Source organism: Scophthalmus maximus, chromosome 8 (genome assembly GCF_022379125.1).
Source record: "Scophthalmus maximus strain ysfricsl-2021 chromosome 8, ASM2237912v1, whole genome shotgun sequence".
NCBI lineage: Eukaryota > Metazoa > Chordata > Actinopteri > Pleuronectiformes > Scophthalmidae > Scophthalmus > Scophthalmus maximus.
In genome coordinates this window covers 9,964,718-9,989,126 of record NC_061522.1, presented here as the reverse complement: position 1 = coordinate 9,989,126, position 24,409 = coordinate 9,964,718, and the positions used below count along the sequence as shown (strand labels likewise).

Here is a 24,409-nt window from a genome sequence, read left to right as displayed (position 1 = left end):
CCTGCCATAATTTTGCCATAATTAGGACATTTTTGAGTATTGGTGCAAAACAATGTTTTTCGAGGTCACTATGACCTTTGATGGACACATTATAATCCATTCGTTCTTAAGTCTACACGGACATTTGTGACATCTATTATACATATAATATATATACTACTGCTTTCAATATTTTGAGTTCTGGTTTGAGCAGTTGATAAAATGAGCAACTATTCAGAATTGGTATCCATTATATATTTTGATCAACTAGTTGTCTATTAATCTTTTCGGCCCTCTCTAATAGTCTCCACAATACAGAGGCGTGTGTAGTAATTTTACATGTCAGTCTGTACAACCGAGCAAAGAGTTTTCAGAAAATTGTAGATGTACAGCTTGGAAGCACCTTCATCTTACCTCCTCACCTGGTAATTGATTGTCCACACACATTATGTAACAGGCACACGTTGTGCTTGAAAAGTGGTAAACATCACCACCAGTCAACATTTGATATCTTTTGTATCCTTCTGTTCTCGTCGAGTTTTATTCTCCTCACTTAGTTCAAATAGCTGGAAACCTGGAGACAGATGAGATCATTCTATAATGAGACCGCGTCTGTTTCAGTTTGGGAAAAAAAGTATCGACACAACACAGCAAAGGAATTGAGATGAGAAATATTTCTTATTCAGGTGGACAGCCAGTGAAATAAATGATAAAATATGTCTTACAGGAGTATAGCAGAACAAAACAGATCACCAAGGTTACCATGGCATCTTCACGTCACCTGCCATCATTGTGCCAAGGAAGGAAAAACACCTATAAAGCTTTGACATTGTATACAATGAGTTTGTTAGGATCCTATTAAGACACTATGTTTTATTCTTTCATTATGTGCAAGGTACAAGCTCATGGCAGAAATACAATATAAACACTGTATGTGTGCATTGTAGTTGTAATAATCAGGCTATACAGATACTGTCGGCCACGTCCACCTCCAGAATCTGGCTGTTCATCTCATCGTCGGGGCATGAAGGGGTGAAAGGTTGGGCGCCTTCCTGCACAATTTACAGCATCTTCCTCTTCTCAAACTCCTACAGAGACGGACAACAGAGGGGAAGAAGAAGTGAGATAGAAGCGAATGATTTATTCATGCAGAATTCACAAAGCTCCGTTATGATACCGTGTGTCAGATCAGCTATTGAGGTGGGAAACGGGCGGCAAGAGCTTTGGAGAGCCCCTTGTTTTTTTACTGTTAAGTGCAAATCATGTACCGTGTATGTGTCAGTAAGTTCCAGTTGTCAACATTAAAAACAGCTCACTTTCTGTGATTGATGGGGGGGCTACACATCTGAAAGAATCTGATTTATGTGCAGTTGTGTTTATCAGCACGGTGCAACCATGTGACTATAAATGAGAAAGCATTATGTTAGCTATTAAAACAGATGTGGCTATTTACATATTCAATTTGGAAAACATCACAAACTGTAGGATGATAGAATATTTCGCTCCCCGAGTATTTTCCATTCCACAGGGGGGAAAAGCAACTTAATGCAAATGTCATTTATCATGTCTACAAAACACACAAGTACCCATGAACATGTTGGTTGATTTCTCATTGGCTTGTGAATACCTGAAGGTCTACTGCCACCTTGAGGAGAAAACATTTTCTTGTTTCTGAAATCTAAAAATCAACCTCAGCCTCTCTTAAGCTTGATATGCTGGCAGGGACAAGATGAACGACGTGTGGCTTAGTTGACTATATTTAATCTACAGATGAGGAGAGGTAAAAGAGGTGATAAGGACAAAGCTAAAGAGGATATGAGAACAAAGAATGTGCAATGGGTTGGAAAGAGTGACATGAAAAAAAGAAAAAGGATGAAGAGGGTGATTGTTAGCAGAACTGTGCATTGTTGGTCCACGACAACAAAAAGTAACTCAAGAACACAGGACAGGAATCATAACAGCAAGGTACGAGTAGAGTTGTTTGTGCTAGAGGGTAAAAAAAAAAAAAAAGACTTCTTGTGCGAGACAGACTCAGACACTTGACAAGACAAGTCGAGAGGAAGACGGGGAGTGAAATGAGCAGAGGAGAGGTTGCCACTCAGACGGGACGGGGGGGATACGTCCATCTGGACTCAAACTGAGGAGAGCAGAGAGAAACATGACGCGAACGCACAGCGAGACATTTACAAGCTCGCAGGGACGACAGCTTTGACCGACCAAGGCCGGATGTATGAGGAGTGCAGGCGTTGTAAATATGGTCTGTGAGTCACCTTCCACTATTTCAAGGCTTGGAATCCATTAAAGCAACAGAAAAAATAGGGATTAAAAGCTTTTGTTTGCCTGCACACATCTGTTGTACATGTGCATGCATGAATATAGAGCAGGATGGGATAATGCTAACTGCTGCTTTGATTGTGTTCCAGATATTTTGAAGGCAAGTAAAAGGTCATAATTATTCCACCTTGTATATCAATTAGGTCTTTATCAGGAAAAAAAAACAACAATAAGTTTTTTAATATCTTGTCCTTGCACCAGTCGAACAGAAAATTACTTTGGATATCAATGAAAGCCTTGCATATTTAATTTGTTTTTTACATTCTGAATATTGTTTTTTAAAGGCCCAGAACTCATATTTTGCTAAATGCATATCTCTCAGTGACTGACGGGGACCGACATGAGCACAGACTTCTCTTCAGTATTTAGGGTTTAGGTTATTTTATTTCTGATATCTGTATGTGTGTCCCTATCCTTGCTTTTCTAACTAGTTCGAAGTGGGCAGGCCTTAGTTTGTAAAAGATGATGTCATGGATGTATAAAGTTAAGTAATATGGCATTTGTTGAGTTGTTTACAAGCTCTGTCAAGACATTTTGAAAGTTTAGCTCTTAACAAATAAGTAACAATGTTCTTTGCTAAATGAGTCATGAACATTTAATGCTTAAAAGGAAAACGTAACATTCTTAATAAAATTTTTCCTGGGATCTAAGTGAACAAGAGTATGTAAAATCATACATGTGTATTTAGAATTACTTGACATATTTTGTTAAGCTAAAATAGAAAAAACAAGATTTACAAAGAAATAAAAAAGGAGCAAAAGAAATAGTTGAAATCTTGCCAAGTGTCAGTCATATTCGAAATTTAAACCTTTTATTTTCACGACTTCAGATATCAACTCTTGATTATTAAGAACTACTTATTGTGTATTATCAAGTCCCCCAGGACCATGACTGAAACATATTTCTGATAAACTGACAGCATTATAGGAATTTAATTGTTTCTCTATCATGGCTTCTTTTTTCAATATGCATGTTTACAATATGTGAATCTGAGGTCTGAGGTAAAAGAATATTATTTCCCCTTCCATATTTTACTTTCAGCACATTCTAACAGATAACGATAACGATATCAGCATGCCGCATCCTGTTCATGCTACAACCGTTTATGGCAGGGTTTATCTGTAATTATTATTATGATGAATAGTGTGCCAGGATTGGGTTGATGCAACTGTGAGGACAAAAAGCATCTTCACCACTTCGGAAGTGAGTGCATAGTTACTGCAGTCACACATTTCATTTGACTGAAAACATCTTAAGAATACGGCATGTACCTTTCTGACTCTAAACAAACATTTGATCCAAAAACTAACTGTGGGCTGAATGCGCAGTCTAGACTCTTGTTTAGCTAATCGTGTTTTTAGCATAAAAACATCTGCTGCAGCAATATGCATAATTCACTAACTTCCAATTAAACTTGATGATGCATGTATCCAGTTTTGCAAATACATTTTTTTCTCCAACACTTGTGCCTCGGCTCATGCAGGTCAGTGGCAGGCGAGATGCTCTGCACCACTCGAAAACAGCTGCGACTGTGGTCGTCATCGTTTCCCCACACCCAAAGCATTATGTCTCTTACATGTTATTACTTTGATTGCAGGGGTCAACAAGATTAACAGAGATGTATGAACACAATGCTCAGCAGAAAATGAGCCACCACACAGAACGTTTTTCATCATTAGACACAATGATTATGAATTAAACTTTTTTTGGGGGGGGGTGGGGGCATGTGTAAATCTTTACTCGTGCGCGGTAGGGCCAGCAGTGGTAATGAAAGTATAAGATGATGAATGGGTGTAATACATGCTTTCGCTTTTTATACATCTTGTTAACATGCTTCCCCGAAATTGAAATAAAGAGGCACTGATGCCAACTCAGCCACTGTCGACATGCGTTGATTAATTTCTGCCCTTCTACGATTTTGTAAAAGTTCAATCTCAACCGGACTATTCCCAGAAGGAAAAAAATTGTTTTTTTGTTTTTGAGTAATCCTCCACACGTTTGTAACTGTTTGGTGATGAAAGGCGGTGGAGCGAGTGACCAGCATCACAAGATAGTTGGTGATTGAGGCAAAAGACAGGTATTATCAAAATTAGTATTACAATGTGACAATATTACCTCCTCACTAGTTACGCTGGACGTCAGCTTTTATTAGCATGATTATTCATGTGTATAACTGAAACTCATTTTTGTCAATTTGTACGCTTTTTTTTTTTTTAAAGCTTAAGAGCACCCCTTATATATAATTTATAATTTTCGGCCATCCTGAGCACAGGACCGTTTTTTTTTTAATCAAGTTTGATTTCTAATTATCTCAAGCCAACAATATATTACATTTGAATTTGACAGTAGCAGCAATACTGAAAGGACTGGAGACGGGGTCAAGAAAAGAGATACGAGACAGGGAGAGATTAGATTAGATTGATGAATGAGGTGGAAAAACCAACAAGAGGGGACTTCTGAATCTAATATGTTTTTATAATGAGCTCGAATATCACTTCGAGAAAGTTAGCTTTTGCACGTCTGTAATGGTGACAACGCTAAATACACTGAATAATTCAGGTGTGACATATGAATAATTCCAATCTCTTAAATCCCTTTGCAGGCGGGGGAATGCTGGCTTCGTCTGCCTGTTAAAAGTGATTTCATTCAGACGTAGGAGTACGTTACATAGGTGTTTGTGACTGTTTTATTCGGATATGACAGAATTAAGTGCAAATAGGAAATATTACAGCAATTAAACTTAGACCCCTATTCAGACCTGAGACCGACGTGTAAACCTGCCATCACATTTACACCCGTCTGAAAGGGCTAAGAGTAAGGGTGGATATTTTCCGCTGACAGTGGATTATAAACTAGATTGAGAAAGCTTTAACTATTCATTACAATTAATGTTTAGCTAAGTCTTTTAAAGGTTATATACTATAACTATACTATAAACTTTAATATGTGGTCCTGTCCTCTTCCACAGCCCATTAAACAGTACAATTATCACATTACCATAATTACTATTACTGCCCTTGTCCGTGATAAAATCTGGTTGGGAGAAAGGACTCACCTTGAACATCGTGCTGCCCAGCTGGGCCGGGGACATGCTGACAACAACTCCAGCTGACTGGAGGGCTGCAATTTTCTCTTTGGCTCCACCCTTTCCACCAGCGATGATGGCGCCAGCATGGCCCATCCTGCGGCCAGGAGGAGCAGTTAGCCCCGCGATGAAGGACACCACGGGCTTTGAATTAGCACCCTGGACATAGAGGAGAAAAAACAAGGTATAAAGTGAGATGAAAATGGATAGAAAAGGGGAATAGGCTCAAGGGAAAGAAGTGAGTAACTAAGTAGATAAGGAGGAGGACGGAAGGAATGACGCAAAACAAGGGAGGAGGGATGTACAAAAATAGAGAGAATACATTTTCTGCACCTGAATTTTATTCATTCATTGGAAATTAAACATCCCATGTCCTCCCATTACAGAGCTTATCTAACCAGCCATCTACGTCTCAGCCTGCATTATTAAAACAAAGGGTCAATCAAGTCATTTAATTGCATGGGTTGGTGTATGACCAGATAGGGACGCAGGCTGCTGCCATTTCATATCGTCTCAATCCTGAGATGGAAATTAGTCATGCAGGCACTGATTAGCTCAGCGCCTGTCCATGCTGCTTGCTCGCTGATGGATGTTACGTTCAACAGTTAAGATCATTTCCAAGGTGAAGAGAGAGCTAATGTTTCATCTTCAGCAATAACATTATTACCAGCAAAAGGGTCGGAGTGTGTGTGCGTGTGTGAAGCAGCTAATATTTCATAGTTAGGAAATAATAATGTAATTGTAGAGGGTGTCTTTGTATTAACACACGCACGCACAGTGGCCGTCTGCATCTCAGAGTGTGAATGCAGCACAGCGAGGTCCTTCAAAGAAAACCTGCTTCTACCATTTCAGCACTAAACTCAGACCCGACACTGGCAGAGAATCGACAGCAGCCACTAATATGAACTGGAGATGACTTGATAATTAAGACTAGCAGGACGTATATCAACCAGGGAAATGCTGAGGACCGTGGCTAGAGAGGCACCACTAATGAAATATTAACACATGCACAGTTAACAAGGAAATGAGAGAGAGAGGGAGGGAAGGAATATCACTTTAAAGTGCTTTAAATATGTTACAAGCATCTGTTCTCGCTGATGACAAACTGTCAGCACAAAACAAATTAGCACACTCGCAGACTCTGAAGTCAAATCACGTTCTAAATAAACAAACCACCCTCATGTGAATCAAGTCTTGAATCTTCCTCAACTGAAAGGGGTTTAATTACTCTTACACCCTGCCTCCTGGGATACTAACTACTAACAATGCATAAAGGGAGGGGACTCATTCATTTTCCCACTGGTAACAGTTGTGATATATTTACTTAATTACAAACCAATGAGGTAGTTCGCCTACCTCAGTGTGCTAATGTGACTTGTGGACGGTCTACAAGAACCGGAAACAGCCTGGTCCAATGTCATGATTCACATTCACAAGCTTGAAATATATATAATATAAGACAATTATACGCCCCTATTAACAGGAAGACATGAGTAAAACCGGTATCAGTGCGTATATGTGGAGTCAAGTAATATTTCTTTATTCTCAGACTTCGTCTAGACTACAACAGGCTTTAGTTTTCAGTGTTGTCTTCATGGAATCACAAGGGGTTTAGCTAAGCTCAAGGGAGACAGGCAGGGCTAAAAGTCAAGAGGCTAAAAGAAAGAGGAAAAAAAAGGCTGTAAACCTCCATGGTAGCTTAGGTGCCAAGACTCTGACCTAGTTGATATGCATGAGGCGAACCGTTATATGGTCTTTCTGTGTAATACCTATTTCTGACATCAGGAAGCCTGTGAAGCTCTAGTAATGATAGGCAGACCTTTGATACAGGTGACTTCTTAAGACCATATGATGTTGGCAAGCATCGCAGACACTGATGAAGACTGAGCCCTGAAATATGCCACGCATCATAAAATCTGTCAGCTGAAGCTGGTAGGAAATATAGGCTTGTTTTCCTGAATTTTTACAGAATTAAGGTGTCGGCAGATAAACAGTCGGCGGCAACTCAGCTGGAAAATTGATGGATACTGAAATCGATACCTCTTCACCTTTCCGGTGTAATGTGTCTTTCTCGAGCAGGACTTCAATATATTTAATGTTGCATGACACAAGTCAATCATGACACTGGACCTTTAATTTCACTGAGCATTCAATATATAGTATGTCCAGTGTGGCAGAATTTGTCAAGTTAATGTGAAGCGTCAAGATTCTTTAAAAAAAACAAAAGTTTTCTCAATTAACTTATTATGATGAGTGATGTGGTCCGACAATATTCTGACAAGGTTAAAAGTGTAGTTTCTGAGTTTTAACTAAGAGACTCAGTTGGAAAGAGGTGGAATGGTTCAGTTGGCAGTTTATTAGGTACACCTAGCTAAAACTAATGCAGTCTAACATAATGCTAATTCAATAAATCCTATATCATGCAGGTTATAATGTTGAGTTTCTGTTGAAACCGTTTTAAAGGAGGTGTTGATGTTACGTGTGATCATATTTGAGATGTCATTTCTGGTGCTGTTGCTTTGTGTTATACAGAGTGTGTACAACCCAACTATGTAATGATTTTCTTATAATGTTACCATTAATGTTAAAAAAACAAACTACCATTAATGTAATAACAACAACTCCACTTAATTCAATCAAAACCTGATTATGTAACAAACTCCCAATAATGAAAACTCTCTAATCTGTAATAATATCCAATACAGAATAAGGAGATTTAGTATTATATGGCGATATAGGAGTAAATAAAAAAAGACTGTAGTAGTATCCCGCCAATAATGTGTTAATGTTTTGGAAATGCATTGTTTTCGTAAATGGGCATTATTCCAAATTAAGCAAATATATATATTGTGTGTAATAATATCAAATATGATATCATCGGCACAGTTATATTTATATTGGGAGATTATTACATTATCAGGTTTTATTAGATTTCTAAATGTTTTCTTTATTTTGTTATTGGTAGTTACTACATTTTTGTGAAATTATTGCATTATTGAGTTGTACAAGGTGTTTCTGGTATTCAGCCAACCCCTGTTGACAAATGAGGTAGATAAAGTAATAGAAACACCCCTTGTTATAGAATTAAGTGAATCAAAATCTGATGATGGTTGATACCCTGAGAAACAGACGTTTCATTTAGTACATTTGGCCTAATTTTATGTTGGTTCATTTCTTGTTGGGATGGCCAATTATTCTGATTTAATTTGTCCTAACCAGTCAGTAGTGAGTGATGTGGCCATTCCACCAAAGTCATTTTCAGTCAGCATGGAGGTTGTGGCAGCCGTTGCTGGGTTAAGTCTACTCATTGTTTTTATAAATATTAAATGAATAGATTGGTTTTTAAGTTATTTCTAGAAGTCAACAAACTTTACAAGTGCTACAATCTCATCTTTGTCAACATTTATATAGATATTTTTTCATGGATGAATCCAAGTAGGCAGCTCCTACTGGCACAAATAGCCGTCAGCGCGCACAAAGCCAGACCAAAGGTTATAGAGAAATATTTTCGATTTAAAAAACTAGTTTTCAGGAGCTTTAAAAGGCCCAGGGACATGAAAGATGGATTATTCTTGAGCAGCTGTCATCAATACAGCACCATAGCATGATAATTCTGCCTAGAAATCTGAGTATACTTTAAAATTTGTTATAACAACCAAGACATGAGTGACTCTACAGAAGTGCACAACATGCTGACTGATTTTTCCTGTCAGCTCAAGGCTACAAATCCATATGACAAGCAGCATAGTTCAAAGTTCAATGTGCCAAAGATTAAGAAGCCCGTGCATTGGCTAAATATTCTTGATCGTCATAGAACAGACAAAAATCTATCATCAAGTTTAGGTCTTCACTGTTTTGTAATATGGATTCAATTTTGGGAGGTTTGCCTGAGCTTACCTGCACATTTCCAGCAACACTGTGCTTCACATTAATACAATATTCACATATGGGAGCTGCCCTAGGTTAGTGTATCGCTGACTTGAATTCAAATGTATTCAAATTAAGAAAGTTAAGTTTTCTCCAAAGTAAAACAATGTCTCAAGACTACTTTTGAGCTTTAACCATGAAGAATAAGGTCCATGTACGCTATATTATGTACAATGCTCTACACAGTTGACTTTCAAAAGAAGATCTGCAGCTTACTCGCATCATGCTCCACTGGGCTTTTTCATTGTGTTTCATTTGAGCTGCCCCTCTCTGTCAACACTCTGGGTGCTTGGGTTGGTGGGTGGTTGTGGGGTGGTGTTTGTACTTTATCCGTGGAGTGAGAGAAGTTATTCGCCTAATACGCTAGTGGGAGATTTGCATGCATTAAAGCAGCCACGGGCACTAAAAGCATGCACAGGTACACTGGAACCAACACACACACACTGAAAAATTAACAGATTAAAAGTGTCTTCAGGGAGCAAAATGCCAAGTACAGGCCAGCTACCAAGTTCTCGGCTACTTGGCTCCACAAGTCAATCATCACCATACTGTTTTTTTATCACATGCGTGCATCACAGAAGGTTCACTGCTCATCAGCCCTGCAGATTTCCAGAAAATGCCCTGTGACTCATTCGTCCACCCATCTGTCACTCTTTATCTTTATCACACAAATCTTACGGACATTGGAAACTGAGAGGGAAAGCTGAGGCTGTGATAAAAAAAAGAAAGGGCACTTTCACAGTCCTACTTTGTTCTCATTGGTTTCCAGTGTTCAATGCAGCTAATGGATATGAAAGGGCATGACTAAGAGCTTATTCAGAAAAGGATAAATGTTTTATACGAAGAAATATATCTGCTAAGGTGACGTGCGCTGTAGCAGAGGATATTAAAAAGGACAGTGAAGTGAAATAATGGGTGTCCTGTGTATTATTTCCTTACAGAGTTGTGCTGTTTGAGGTATTCTGCTGCATTCTCCTCTGCATCGCCTCCGATCTCTCCAATAAGGATGATGCCCTCTGTCTTGGGATCCTGCAGGAACACCTCCAGACAGTCTATGAAGTTTGTACCGTTGAATGGATCGCCGCCAATACCTTGCAGGAGACAAAGCACACACGTCAAGACTCTCAAAGGATAATTCCTGTGAATCGTTGAGTATCACTTGGCTGCTGAGCCTGAAAGTGGGAAAAAAAAACAGCAGCTGGAACCCAAATATTAGGCAATATGGTCTGAAAGTCAGTTGTTGTCAGATTGTTGTTATGAACACATGATTGTAGCGTATTCCACATCTCTTTCTCTATCCACATTGCCACATCATCAGCAACATGCATAACGTGAATTCGTAAAGTCTTCATATTTCTTGCAAACCTACCAAGAAATGTATCATTGTTTTGTTTTTTTAATACACTCACAATGCAACATCTGACAATAGGTTTTTGTTTGGTCATTGGTTTAATGTGTGTATGATGAATGAAGGAAAATCAAATCTTCTTGTCTTGCACAGCAGAAACCAGCTTTAAAAAACTTGTTAAACACCTATTTACACATCCAACACACACACACACACACACACACACACACACACACACACACACACACACACACACACACACACACACACACACACACACACACACACACACACACACACACACACACACACACACACACACACACACACACACACACACACACACACACACACGTGTCTGCGCAAATGCAAGCCTGTAATTTACTGTGATTTTCGCTCTAATTTAGTCTTCATCAACTCCTGAGGGAAATATCTGGCTCCTTAGATGCTAAATGCTCCACCATGTTCACCATCTAGTCTCTTAGCAGTGTCCCACTGCAGTTTGCACATCAGGGGTTTTCTGCTGCAGCTGCAAACGACTTCACCAGTGGTGACAGTGAATCAGGACAAGAGAGTAAAAGGCTGTAGAAACCAAAACAATGAAATGGAAGAAAGCTCCACAGTGGTGAGGGCAACTGGTGATACATTTGTAGATTTCGCATTCAACTCTTAATTTCACAACATATTTATTTTGACTATAAAAATATTGTTCACAGTTACTTCAAATTTTGAATCGTGGGGGGGTTTGAATACGTCACTGTAGATGAGCAACATTTTTGTTAGAAATAAATTAACATCTAACTGGAGGACAAAGAGACACCATTATTCAATTTGACTTCAAAGTCTCTTCAAAAGTTAGTTTAATGGTATGACTGCCCCCAAACCACCTTTATCTCAGCACAGCAGTTTAAAGGTGCTGTTTCTTTCATACCCGGGGAACATGACTTCCGTAGCTTTTCCAAATCAAAGGAGCCCAATAACATCAAAAAAAGTTAAATCATTTCCTCAGAAAATTACTCCAGGATCTATACAAGCTTGGGCAAAACTTTACAAGACAAATCTTCAAAGACAAGTTGTCAGCTAAATTTACATTCGTACCATTAAAAAAACACACAAAAAACCTGGCAACACCCAGAAAGATATTACATTATTAATAAAAGAGAACCACATTACAAGCAACCGAGATGACAGTGATATTAAATATTGTACTAACTGAAATTTGCTGTAGCCTCTAGGTCACTCGCAGACATAAGAAATTGTTAGCAGAACCACCAATAAACCCTCTTAATGAACTCTACAGTATTTAATACTGTAGTGGCACTGTCTGAAAGGATATCTGTTTAGAGGGCATAATTAACTGCAAAATAATAATGCTAAAGCCAAGTTGTTTTTCATTTAATGTGGGTGTCCAAGCAGCCCTTCAAAACAGATTTTCTGGTGGCAAAGTTTTTCTTCTAAAAAATGTGTTAATTTCCTATTTGCCGTGTTGCCATAGCTGGAAAATATAGGCTGATGCTGTATATATATATAGTTGCATACATAGGACGGAGGTGGGAAGGGCTTTCGGGGGATCATTTCACTGAGAATAACAATAAATGTTAAATCAGTCTGTATACAGCAGCAGAAGACTGTTCCTTATAAAGTCCCAGCCTGTGTCGCTAATCCCCTGTAAAAAAATCTGTAAATTATAGAAAACGAGTCTGTGAGAAATTTGGGGGAAGCAAAAGTGAGTAGCACCAGGAAGGACAGTAATGGCAAGTTCAAGATCTGTGCTAAGGTATTGCTGAAATGTATTCATGGATGAACAAATTAATTCATACAGCAAAATATAGTACCAGCTTTTAGAACATTTTTAAAAGCTCACTTCCCCAGTATTTCATTACATTACGGTATTGTGTGCAATGTCAATAACATCATCTGATTGAGTTGCTTCCTGACAGCCATCTGTGTCAAAAAGGAACATGAATTGAACAACAATAGGCAGGAAAGGGCATTTATTAAGGATATTCATAGAAAAGTTAATGGCAGCAGGATCATTGAGTTAAGAATTATTGTAGTTTCGGTTAAGTGATGCATAATCACAAGTTTTGCTCGTCTGGTTTGCGCGGGATTCATTTAAAAAAATGTCTGGCTATGGCCAATTATCCCAAGATTTTAAGGTCAAAGACATTAAGAAAATACAAAGAAAGAGTTTCTACTTGCATTTGCGTCATTCGCTGTGGCTGTGCATGTTCAATCTCAGAGAGAGCCCTTCAAAGACAGTAGCAACTTCAAGGCTCAGATCAGAGGAGGATATTCTCAGCAGTGTTCAGGAAGTTGGTAAGTGCACTTAAAACAAAATGCCTGTGCTGGAATGCATCAGCATCCGCAGTGGTTAGAGTGAAAGTTTGTGTCTCTAGAGTAAGTTTATAAAAGAGTAAAGAAACTTTACCACAACTATATTTACTTCAGCAAAAAAGTCTAGCATATTCTCTGCAATCATCTTCTTACAACAAGCCATGATCCAAACACAGTTGTGTGATACATTTGTTTTTTTATTCCAGGCCAATTGCTTCTTGTTTTAACAATGTCTGTTTATAATGGATCCCGACAGATATATCAGCCCATGTGAGCCTTTCAAATCGCTATCAGCATTTATGTTTGCAAATATGTGCAGATATGAAAAATAACTACATCTAAGGAATCTATGGCACTAAATTTTTTTTTGACATATACATATTGGCCAATTTATAGATATCCGAATTTTTTAATTCCATAATATCGGTATGAGCCCACCAAAAATCCTTATTGGTCGGGTTCTAATTTATAAATATAATAGCTGTGTAACTGTGACCACAGGTCATTAAAAGCTTACCAATGCAGAGAGACTGTCCCAGGCCAACTTGTGTAGTTTGGTGTACAGCTTCGTACGTCAGAGTACCCGATCGAGACACAATGCCTTAAAGACAAAAAAACCCAATAAACACTTTGTGATGTTATGCTTTTTGTCTTTTTCTTTCCAACTTTGACTGAAATGTTGTCAACCTTACAGCTAACAGAAAAGATATCACCATCACAACAGAGTTCTATAACCGGTGCTCTGTTTACGCTTTGGGAATGATGGCAGTCGATTCACTATAAAAAACAGACCTCCAGTAAAGATTCACTGGCCAGCAGCAGCACACACACTGCTTATCAAGCTGTGATCAGGAGAAACTCCATCTAGGATTTAAGTATAATACTCTACAAATATTCATTTGGCCTGGTATGACCGACTTTTTTTTGGGTGGTGAACCCTCATTCATCAATTAGTAGATATTCTAAGATAACCATTCATATTTAAGGCAATATTTGTATATATACATTAAATGCTTAGAGATCTAAACAGATAAAGAATAATTTTCACAAATTAGGGAAAAATTACCAATTCTTCCTTTCTTGTGGATGTGGCCTGGCATGATCCCAATCTTGCATTCTCCAGGCTGGGTAAAAAATACATTTTCCTTTTCAATAAATTAAAATTTTAAAGTAAAGACCATAAACTAACTTCTCTACATCAACACTCGACCTCCCCCAACTTTAAACTCAGTCCCCAGTAAAACTCTTTTCTTTTCTGCACAAAAGATTTTTCTTTGAACAAAGAGCAATTTATTATTCTGCCAACTTTTTAAACTTTTCTTGGTCCAAATGCAAATTTTCCTGAATCTTAAAATCCAGAAATTGTGTAAGTCAAACCAAATCACTGACATTATTAATGCTACTGCCAACACAGAAACAAACAACCAGTAACACCAGTATGAAAAATAATGCTCCTTTAAGGTTTCAGGTTGACTGTGTAGAATATTAATGGGTAAATTTGAATTACTCCTGCACCCTTGAGGAAAAGCTTGTGCTTCCAGCTCTCTTAGTCACAAGAGCAACAACAAAGAAAGAGAAGAATAGAAGAAGAAAAAAAAGTGTGAGCTTACATTGATGACTCCTGGACAGTTGGGGCCTATGAGGCGGGTGGCGCTCTGACGCAGGAGCCGATGTTTGACTCTCACCATGTCCTGCTGGGGGATGCCCTCGGTGATGCAGACCACCAGGGCTATCTCTGCATCAATGGCCTCGATGATGGCTGCTGCCGCAAACGGAGGCGGCACATAAATCACAGTAGCATCTGCCCCTGTGCCCTCCTTTGCCTGAAGCGAGGAATAGAAGTTATTAGTGTTGTAATAAAAACTCTAAAGTTATGAAATAGTGCCACCTAATGTTTCTGTAAAAATCATCTGAAAGGCTTTACAGTTCTTCATGAGATATTTGTTGCAAATGTGTCAGCTCCAGACTAAAGAAAATTTAGTTTTTTTAAATTTATCTTTCAATATATTTACAACAGATTTTTAAAAAAGCATATCCACATATGGATTAGGAGCCATACGTACCTCCTTGACCGAGTTGAAGACTGGCAGGCCGAGGTGTGTCTTACCACCCTTACCGGGGGAAACACCTCCGACTAACAGGGAGCCATAATCAAGGGACTGCTGACTGTGAAATGTTCCCTGCAAGGAAAGAGGGAGAGAAGAGTCGGCGTGGGTATGAGTGTGTAATGAAGTGTGCTACAGCCATTTCTGCTGCGTCAACCTTGAAATATCATTACAGACAGAGGGGAAGGAGGAAATATGCTGCCACCCCCCAGGATTAATCACCTGTGCTACCGAGTAAAGGGACGGATACAGACATGAGGCCAGATTCTTCCAGGGATGTAACCACGGGTTAACACAGTCAATGAGAGGGAATCATAATGTTCTTGACGGATAATGATGTACGGCTTAGTTTAATCTCCTCAAACAACATTTCAAAAACAAATCAAAGGCGGCTTGGATATTCTCCAACTAAGTAAAATATCTCCCAAGAAAGATATTGTCATTTCCATGCAGGCTATAGGGAACCTGCCATGGCCGCCACAGTTGGAGCATTTAATTCCAGTTAGTCACAAAGTTGATTAATTTGCTTCAACCAAAACAACAACAAAAAACTCATTAATCTTTTCTTCATTTGTCAAGGGGAAACATATCTAAACCTCAGAAATAGCTTGACTAAGAATGGATTGTTTTGAGGCCGATACAAATGAACGTGACAGATGTTTCGGCAAACAGTGATGTTTTTCATGATATAACCTTTTCTGTCAAGACAATTAAGAATTGTGCATAAGATAAGTACTGAGCAGAAATATTATATAGCTGAAAAATGTATTTCTCAGTGCTCTCTGGGGACAAATAGTGTAATAGAGACACCATTATTTTTTCCTTGTTTTTATAAATAAATCCCAACATATTCTTATTATACTTGTTGGACAACAAAAACAAAGTTTAATTATATCCATTTATGTCTATATGTATTAACCCATATGGATTGTGGATACAGAACACATCCGGAATATTTTCACTTGCAGTCATTACAAAACACAGACTGGGGCTTAGCTTGAAGTTTCAATTCCCACCTTGAAAACAGAAGTTGGACAAATAATCTTGTCAAGATGCAGTTTTAGGCATCAGTGAAGAGTTGGAATGAGCTCACACAAAAATGCATATGACACTATAAAATAGCGTGAAATAAGCCGATTTTCCAACTTTAAAAGCCACGGGGGAAATGTTTAAGTAAGGATGGAATATTTGTGTTTTGGATCTCTGTTAGCTGTTGATACTTGCAGTTCATGTATTTGGTACAAATCACCAACAGAGACCATACATTTAAAAAAACAGAAATAACAACAAAGGGAGTATATATTTTAGGAGGTAAAATCATGTGAGTGAATCTCAGTTCTTTCCCAGAAAATTAGTCGATGAGGGCTGTGTAAAGTGATTTTCAGCTGCACAGATTCTATCAATCTGTCATCACTATGAAATAGATGCTGAAATAATGTAGATAAAGTAGCCAAGGGTCATAACAGCGAGTGCAGATAAATGACCTTAATGTAAAAAATTATAACTAGTCTATTAAGAGGAATTTGAAGCGATGAATCAGCATTTCCCACCAATGTAATAGACTCCTTCATCGTGCTAACTTTGCTGTTTTTGCCAGTCATTATTATCACAAATGTTGGGACAATAAATTTAAAAAATGGCTTGCTTATCAAGCCAGAAAAAAACGACAATGTGCACTCAATAGCACTTGCTTCATTTCTCTTCCTTTTCTAATTACCCGGAGTGTTCACTGGGAACTATTTTTAACAACCTTTTTATTATGTTGAAGAGAAAATGGAAGATGAAAAATGGACTGTGCACAAGGACAGGGGGTGGGATATAAATCTGTGAAGCCCATGTTTCTGGCTTGTTGAACACACTTGCCAAGATTTTTTTTTTTATTCTCCTTGACTGGAAGCCGTGCAAAGTGATTTACCTGAGCTTCTTCGTGCTTTTGAAAAACAACTGAATGGATCAACAATCAGTCACACAAGGATGTGTAATTGACTGGAACCATGATTGATGGATGTCAAAATGGAAAAAAAATAATTAAAGTAAAAAATTAAAAAGTCCCTTTCCCTTCTAATACCAGCAAACTTAATCAAAACCAAATTTGATTTAAAAGGGATTTTAATCAAACTCTATCAATGAAGTGAAAAACAGCACATTGCAGTTCTGTCAAATCATCCTGTGACAGGTTTTTAAGCTTTTACAAAGATTATAAATATAACTGTTGAAAATACAACAAAGAAAATATTATGTCTCTTACTTTGCATTCTTATTCAATTCTTAAAGTCTTGATCTTAAAAGTTAGTTATTTGTAATTCAGTTTATCTCTATTTTAATCCTACTTTCACAACAGGATTACTGTAACCTAATCCAATGTGAAGCAATAATAGAAAAAAATCATGATGATGAGAAGTTGTCATTACAAACCTGCTTCCCTGTGAAACCTTGGCAGATGACTTTCGAGTCCTTGGTGATGTAGAGATTCTGTCTTGTTCCTGTATAACAGTGCCTGACTCCACTCTGCTGCACTGATTGACAGATTTCAGGTCACAGATATCAATAAACAGACCAACATTAATCACCAAAACATCACACAATCAAATCTTCACCAAAAAGAAGCAGAGTAACTGTACTGATACATGCATGTGAAATACACATGAAGGGCTGTCATCAAAAATGAAAATAAAAAAATCAGGATCAATTTTCCTTTTCACAATGAATAATATAAGCTTAGAAATAATAGCAGTCTTCTCTTTTCTTCCAAAAAACTATCCTTTGGACTTGAGACTTGCAGTGTTTTGACAACAATCTCTTTACTTCTGCATTTATTTTTGCTAAGCAGCATTCTTTCTTAAGACTTCACAGCTAAGGTCCAGAAACACTGAGGTTTTCTTGTAAAGCATCATTTTTAAATCAGCGATGGCCGCTTATGTAGTGGAACTGTTATGGTGTCAGTTACTGTAATGTTTTGCAATATTTTCCTGCAAAGGGCCTCCCCGACCTTTTTGTAAATGTTGTAAACCGTATAACTAAAATCCCCTGGGTAACTGCATGTATTCAAAACAATATTTTGGATATTAATAATATTGAATATTATGCAGTAAGTAGCAGGACAAAAATCAGGTCAATCAATGTCTATCATGTTTTACATCTACTGTGAAAGAACTGATAAGACAAAGACTGTAAGTGTTATATATATATAGTGTTATATAAAATCTAGCTGTAATCTTTGACTTGTTGAACCAGAATAAATTCAGATTTTGCTCCATAAACAGATAATAATCTGAAAAATGTTCACAAAGCAAAAGGGACACTTTTTTTTTACAACACGCCCAATCAAATCAAATATGCTGTTCTTCAGTTGACTAGTCAAAGGCAAAGATGCTCCTAAACCTTAAGATAATAAATATGATTTAACAAAAACAATTTGCCATTAATGCAACGAGAATAGGCTCATTCCTGGAAAAAATATATATATTTAAGGTTCCAAAAAGTAAAATGAAAAAAATCTGATGAATACCGATTACTCTCTGTATGATCTCAAAGTCAAGTTATGTGACTTATTTTGGTTTTACATGTGTGCAGTCTGACAGGGTCGTATATCATTACCTCCCCTCCGAATGACTGAACTTTGATCTTCTGTCAGTGCTTCATGTCTGACACAAGTTATCAGTGATACTGTGCAAAGTCCAGTTTCCCACCTATGCTCAGTGTCCAGACAAAGTGGCTATTACTAAGAAAAACAAAAAAGCCTTTCTTCATCTCTTGATGTAAACCAATCATACTATGGTGTGTTTTGTCTATAATTAGATGCCAAATCTCTGTAGTGCACCGAGCTGTGATTGGACAGGCTGAAAAACAACAATCACCAATAGGTGAAAAATCTATCACACGTTACACTGACAAAACCACTGGGAAAGACGGTTCATTTAGTCGAGGACATGCAAGGTCAAAGAGCAACGTTTCCCTCTGTCCGGCTACAGGCTGACGTGAGGTTATAGTTGGATTTTAAAAGGACGTTAGCGAAAAGCTAGCTAATTAGCTTGCGGGCTAACTGTTAGTATATATATTAGGTGGGCAGGCTAGCGTGGCTAACTAGCCTGGACGCTAACTGACAGCCAACCTAAGGGAGCTTTTGCTAGCCAGTGCAAGACTGTGTGACCCTGTGACGCTCGGCTAATGTCGAGCAGACGGTCAACAAATATGATTCTGTCACGGGAACCACACGGTCAAAAAATTTGAGGGGATTAAAACCACAGTTATTTACAAATACTTACAAAGCAGCCTGGCAAACAACCTGCAGTGAGACATCTTCGGTCATTCACCAATGACACCGGAGGCTGAGGACCTGACACACGGATTTTAGTTGCCCGCAAATATCTCCGTGTTTAAATTTTTTTTTAAAAGACAGAGATTTAATACATGTTTGTTTGACTATGAATTCCAACTTATTTACAATTTTTTGTCAATATATTTGTTCAGGAGCTTTGACTGTACTGATTGACTGTAAAACTGGCACTGAAATTATTCCAGGCGAGAAATGAGCTGCATATATATTTGCCATGACTTCTGGGTAATGAAGTTCTCCTCAGAGTACATGAAACTAACCAATGTCAGCACTAGAGAGCGCATCGGTCACAAGGATAATTCCGGCAAATGTCACTGAAAACCATTCTATGCTGAAAAACGTCAGACAAAAACAACAACAATAATAATAGTAATAATGATAATTATTATTATTATTATCATTATATACAATTATGTCAATGCTTTGTTGTGGCTATGGACAATTATTCACATTATTGTGAAATTACCGGTTTAGGTACTGGAACGTTGCTTGAGTAATACTATTTTTTTGCTCCCATCATAAGGAAATACCACAGCCAACTTTTTTATTTACCCAAATGTACGTGTTATGTAGATTCAGCGTTTAGGCATGTTTAATCATAAATTACCCAGACATTAATGTCTGTTTTCAGATGCTTCACAAATGTCTCATCCAAGAGTATTGGAGCATCTGAAATTATATAAATTGTATGTACATTATCGTATGAAGTACTTTGATGCATTTGCAGATCTGTAACTATTTGAAGAAATTTCTGAAAAGATTCTCCAAGGTCAGTAATGAAGTGAAATAATAACTGAATGGGAAACAGCGATCAAATGATTGCAGAGGAGTGTGCACTTCATTCCTATTGCCATACTTGTACATACATTATATATTTAATTTCGCAAATAGACTTTATAAAACCTTAAATACATACAACTTTATTCAGCAAACACCCAGTGTTTGCTGTATCTTATTTGTCATAAGATACAGTATTTAGATTGTTGTTGTTTTATTTAACTTTTATAAGAACAAAACGTGAATTTTACATGGAGCACTTGAAGTAGGCAGCACCCTGGGTCACGCTGAATTCAAGTTGTCCAATCCAAAGCCACCAACTCCGCCAACGCTGATTGGTCACATTCTCCAGCGTCACAGGTCGCTGCTACGCATATTCACCAAACACTCTACGCTTCTCCCCCGGTCGTGTCCAAGGCTCGTGGGAGGCGTGTACGTACCGGTGGCAGTCTGCGCTCGGAAACTAGCGCAATGACACAAAACGAAGCCCAGGAACTAAACAAGTCCAACCTGTCCATCTGAGCGACTCAAGATGTCTTTAGAAAGCATCGCAAAGATCATAAAAGTCCAGCTTCCGGCTTATCTCAAGAGGCTGCCGCTGCCGGAGACCATCGGCGGATTCGCGAGGCTAACAGGTAAAGTAGCAGCAGCAGCTGCTGCCGCCTCTTGTACTTCTGACTGTTCCATGACTTGAGAACTGATCGGGGACACCTCTCACCACAGGGCTCTTTTGCCCCAGTTAGCTTGCGTGTGTGTGTGCGCGCGCGTGCGCGTGTGCGCGCGTCCCCCTGAACCCGTGTGATGTCCCCAAACAGCTGTTCAGCTCCTGACAAAACCTCGAGCAGGCGTTTGAAACTTTGTAGCTCTGTTCAGCAACACCAAGGCTAGTGGCGACCTTCTGGTCGCACATGTTACAAAGCAGCAGTTAAGTTTGTGTTGTCAAATGTGGATACTCAGTTCTGATCTCAACCGTTAAGCATGTCCTCACTAGAACACTGTTACTGTGATGCTCGTGTGCCTGCAACACAGTACATGTGTAACCACCTCACCCTGCTGTACCCTCATATCATATACATGTACACTGCATGTTTTTACAGACATGACAAATTTACCATGAATACATCGTTTTTTCTGTCAGTTATGTTCATTCAGTCATGGCTAGCCGGCTGAGTCTTTAGTGTCACAGCAGTGTCATGTTCCCTGACATGAAAATGATTCAGATGAGCTCCCTACTGTGAGATCCACAGATCTTATGTTTGTGGAAAAAAGAGCACTGAGTTTAGACTGGGTGTTGGAAAGTAAATATTTGGATCATAACTTCCCTTAAAATTTCAGAAATCTCATCATGTCTCCGTATCAGTCCCCAAGTATGAGAAGCTTTAGACGTGAAAAATAAGCATCACATTAAAGCATCACATTGCATCGCAGAAGCTAATGCATTCACCTATTTGCAACTCTTGATCAGCAAGAGTCAACGTGTCGTTGACATGAGAGAAAACTAAATGTTTCCACAGCTTCATAGTTTGGATAAAGGAGAGTGAGTGGCCATGATCAACCATGTCATCTTGACCCTTTGACTGACTTGACAGGCCATTGGAAAGTATCCGATTTAACCTAAAACTACTTCAAAAAGTCAATCAACAAAGTTACTCACGTATTGCTAAAACATATTTGTTACCAAAGAGGATGTAAAACCATCTGAGAAGTACGTAAAACCGACAGATAAACATCACAGATATGGAAAGATATTCATGGCTGTGGTACTTTGCTTAAAGATTTGCATTAAGGGCTTCAGTTTTAGCTTTAATGTTTCGGATGTCATCTCCTAGTCAGTTCAGATTAGAAAGGTGAAAGATGTATGAAGTGCTCCTACATAACTCCTTTCAGAGATTAAGGATTAGGCATCAAAATCCTTTTATTGAAAGTATTTTAATTGCCATAGGATTATTATCAAAAGCTCCAGGAAACCGGGGTCTAACTCGCAGTAGACTGTGGTTAATCCTCACTGTGCTTCGCTTCCCTGTCATCTCCGTGGGCGGTGGACTGCGCGGTGGGGTTTTTTCCCAAAGCACTTTTCTGGGCTCAGTGTGGCTTTTCACCTGGTTGGCATGAGGCACGACGCGCTTGAACAGTACGAGAGTTGAAATGCAGATGAGAGGAGGAATGGTTCCCTCTAGCTGGTCCAGCAGACACACTGTTTTTACCTTGTGTCCATTCATTGTGTCAGGGGGAAAAACAGAAATGGATGGATTAGAGGTTAGACTTACTTGTATCTGCTGTACCTGTTGTCAGAATTTAGTTGGGTATAATTAATAATTAATCCTTGAAAAAGAATTCTTGGATCCCGATCCAGATCGGGATTTCTCCCAAAATGTAATCACCTGTTGCCATGGCCAAGACCTATCTATGATGAAAATGTCATGCAAATCCACCCGTAACTTTTTGAGAAATCCTGCTAACAGACTAACCGAGCCAATCGCATGACCTCCTTGGTGGAGGTGCTGAAGAGAAAAGCAGCAAATATTAACACGTGATGAGCTGGAACCATTTTGATGTTTTTGCTTGAAAATGACTTAAACAAGTAATCAATAATCAATAGGGGCCAAACTGGGAAACATTGGCTCCAGGGGTCAGTGTGGCAGTTGCACAAAGTGTGTCTGTGCTCATAGTATTTCATGTATTATTGCTATAACGTGTGTGTGATGTGTCTGTAGTGTCTGAGTGGCTCCGGCTGCTGCCTCTCCTGGGCATCCTGGCTCTGCTGGGCTATCTGACCATCCGCCCATTCCTGCCGAAGAAGAAGAATCAGAGAGACAGCCTGATCAACCTGAAGATCCAGAAAGAGAACCCCAAAGTGGTCAATGAGATCGACATCGAGGACCTGAACAGCGCTAATGTGTGTTACTGTCGCTGCTGGCGCTCCAAAACTGTAAGTTGACAGGTTATTCTTTTGAATATTTCTATTTTTTTCTTTTTAACTTTTAGAGGAGAGGGAGTTTATCTTTTTTGCAAATTCGCCTGATCGGCTAATATTGAGTTGTCTCTTGTTTTAGTTTCCCGTTTGTGACAAGTCACATTTAAAGCACAACGAGCTCACCGGAGACAACGTGGGACCACTCATACTCAAAAAGAAGATACTATAATCGACCGACGGGAGTTTTCCTCTCACTTCCCCAATCTTGAGTTTTCACCTCCACACTTTGTAGTTCTGTCTTTTTCTTTTACAAGTCTTGGTGTCATGTTTGTATTCGACAAAATGACCTTCCAGAGTCTGTTGAAAGTGGTCAGATTGTGTGATACTGTATTTTAGGTTCTTTGATAGAATTGTGCAGTTAGGAAGGCTTTTGTTTTGTTTTCTTCATGGCAGTTGTTCACTGCTTTTATATGACTAAATTAAAATGTAGTCATGTCTCCGTTTTTGCAATCGGTTACAACTCATCGGGACCACTTTGAGGAGAAACCTTGAAACACTTTCAATAGTTTGAACCCATCAGTGGAAACATTTATTCCTAGTTAAATGGCTGTTTAATAAATGAGATACTAGTCCAACTTGTTTTGCACAGTAAGTTTTCATTTTGGACGACTCTTGTGTATTATTGAACAGCCACACTCTTGTTTTAAAGCTTTCCTTCTCTTGCTTCAGTTCTTTCTAAGTGCCAAATACCGCCAGGATGTGAAATACTGTCTTATAAGTTATTGTGAGCATAGGAGGCTACTTATTCTTCAAATGTATTTTTTTCATCGCCTTTAAACACTTGAGTTTTACATTTTGTATTAAACTGTTGCCTTCAAACATTTCAAACCACTGTACTGTTGAATAATATCCACTTATACACAGTTTTAACCTCACTACCCCTCTGAGTTTTCGATGTGTGCTGTTTATTTCTAGCCTCTGTGTAGTCGTTATGGCTGTATATATAGTTAAACTTCATGCTGGAGCCTTTTTAATTCATCAGCAATATTTTATACACAAAAGGTTTGTGTTGTCAGATCTGTGTTTGCACGATGATGTCTGTGAATGACTTTGTTTATGAACCTCTGTAAGGATGGACTTTCATTCATTCTGCATTTGAAATGTGACAGTGGAATAGTCGAAATGTTTAACTGGACAGTTTTGGCAAATACAACTGAAACTTCATTCCCTTCTTTCACTATTGCGACTGTTTAACTTTCTTTTTTTT

At 38.5% G+C, this 24,409-nt stretch overlaps 2 protein-coding genes across 2 annotated transcripts; one reads left to right on the top strand and one right to left on the bottom strand.

Moving 5' to 3' along the window:
• Positions 1 to 638: 638 nt before the first annotated feature.
• On the bottom strand, positions 639 to 19,538 carry suclg1 (succinate-CoA ligase GDP/ADP-forming subunit alph). Its single transcript, XM_035638591.2, has 9 exons — positions 19,381 to 19,538; positions 17,531 to 17,631; positions 15,074 to 15,190; positions 14,621 to 14,833; positions 14,077 to 14,134; positions 13,528 to 13,611; positions 10,265 to 10,416; positions 5,369 to 5,557; positions 639 to 1,067 (listed from the first exon to the last, which is right to left on the bottom strand). The coding sequence occupies exons 1-9, from the start codon at positions 19,412 to 19,414 to the stop codon at positions 1,041 to 1,043; spliced, it is 975 nt and encodes a 324-aa protein (XP_035494484.1). The 5' UTR covers positions 19,415 to 19,538; the 3' UTR covers positions 639 to 1,040.
• A 1,080-nt stretch (positions 19,539 to 20,618) lies between these two features.
• Positions 20,619 to 24,366, top strand: cisd2 (CDGSH iron sulfur domain 2). The gene is made up of 3 exons (XM_035638596.2): positions 20,619 to 20,863; positions 22,943 to 23,157; positions 23,282 to 24,366. The coding sequence occupies exons 1-3, from the start codon at positions 20,761 to 20,763 to the stop codon at positions 23,369 to 23,371; spliced, it is 408 nt and encodes a 135-aa protein (XP_035494489.1). The 5' UTR covers positions 20,619 to 20,760; the 3' UTR covers positions 23,372 to 24,366.
• The last annotated feature ends 43 nt before the right edge of the window (positions 24,367 to 24,409 follow it).

What these genes read in the sequence shown, in the direction of transcription:
- suclg1 (XM_035638591.2), bottom strand. Translation starts at nt 19,414, where the DNA reads ATGTCTCACTGCAGGTTGTTTGCCAGGCTGCTTT. An exon ending in AAGGTTTCACAGGGAAGCAG is followed by an intron (nt 15,191 to 17,530) that starts GTTTGTAATGAC and finishes CTTTCCTTGCAG; the next exon opens with GGAACATTTCACAGTCAGCA. An exon ending in ACCTCAAACAGCACAACTCT is followed by an intron (nt 5,558 to 10,264) that starts GTAAGGAAATAA and finishes CTCTATGTCCAG; the next exon opens with GGTGCTAATTCAAAGCCCGT.
- cisd2 (XM_035638596.2), top strand. Translation starts at nt 20,761, where the DNA reads ATGTCTTTAGAAAGCATCGCAAAGATCATAAAAGTCCAGCTTCCGGCT. An exon ending in CGGATTCGCGAGGCTAACAG is followed by an intron (nt 20,864 to 22,942) that starts GTAAAGTAGCAG and finishes ATGTGTCTGTAG; the next exon opens with TGTCTGAGTGGCTCCGGCTG. An exon ending in GCTGCTGGCGCTCCAAAACT is followed by an intron (nt 23,158 to 23,281) that starts GTAAGTTGACAG and finishes CTCTTGTTTTAG; the next exon opens with TTTCCCGTTTGTGACAAGTC.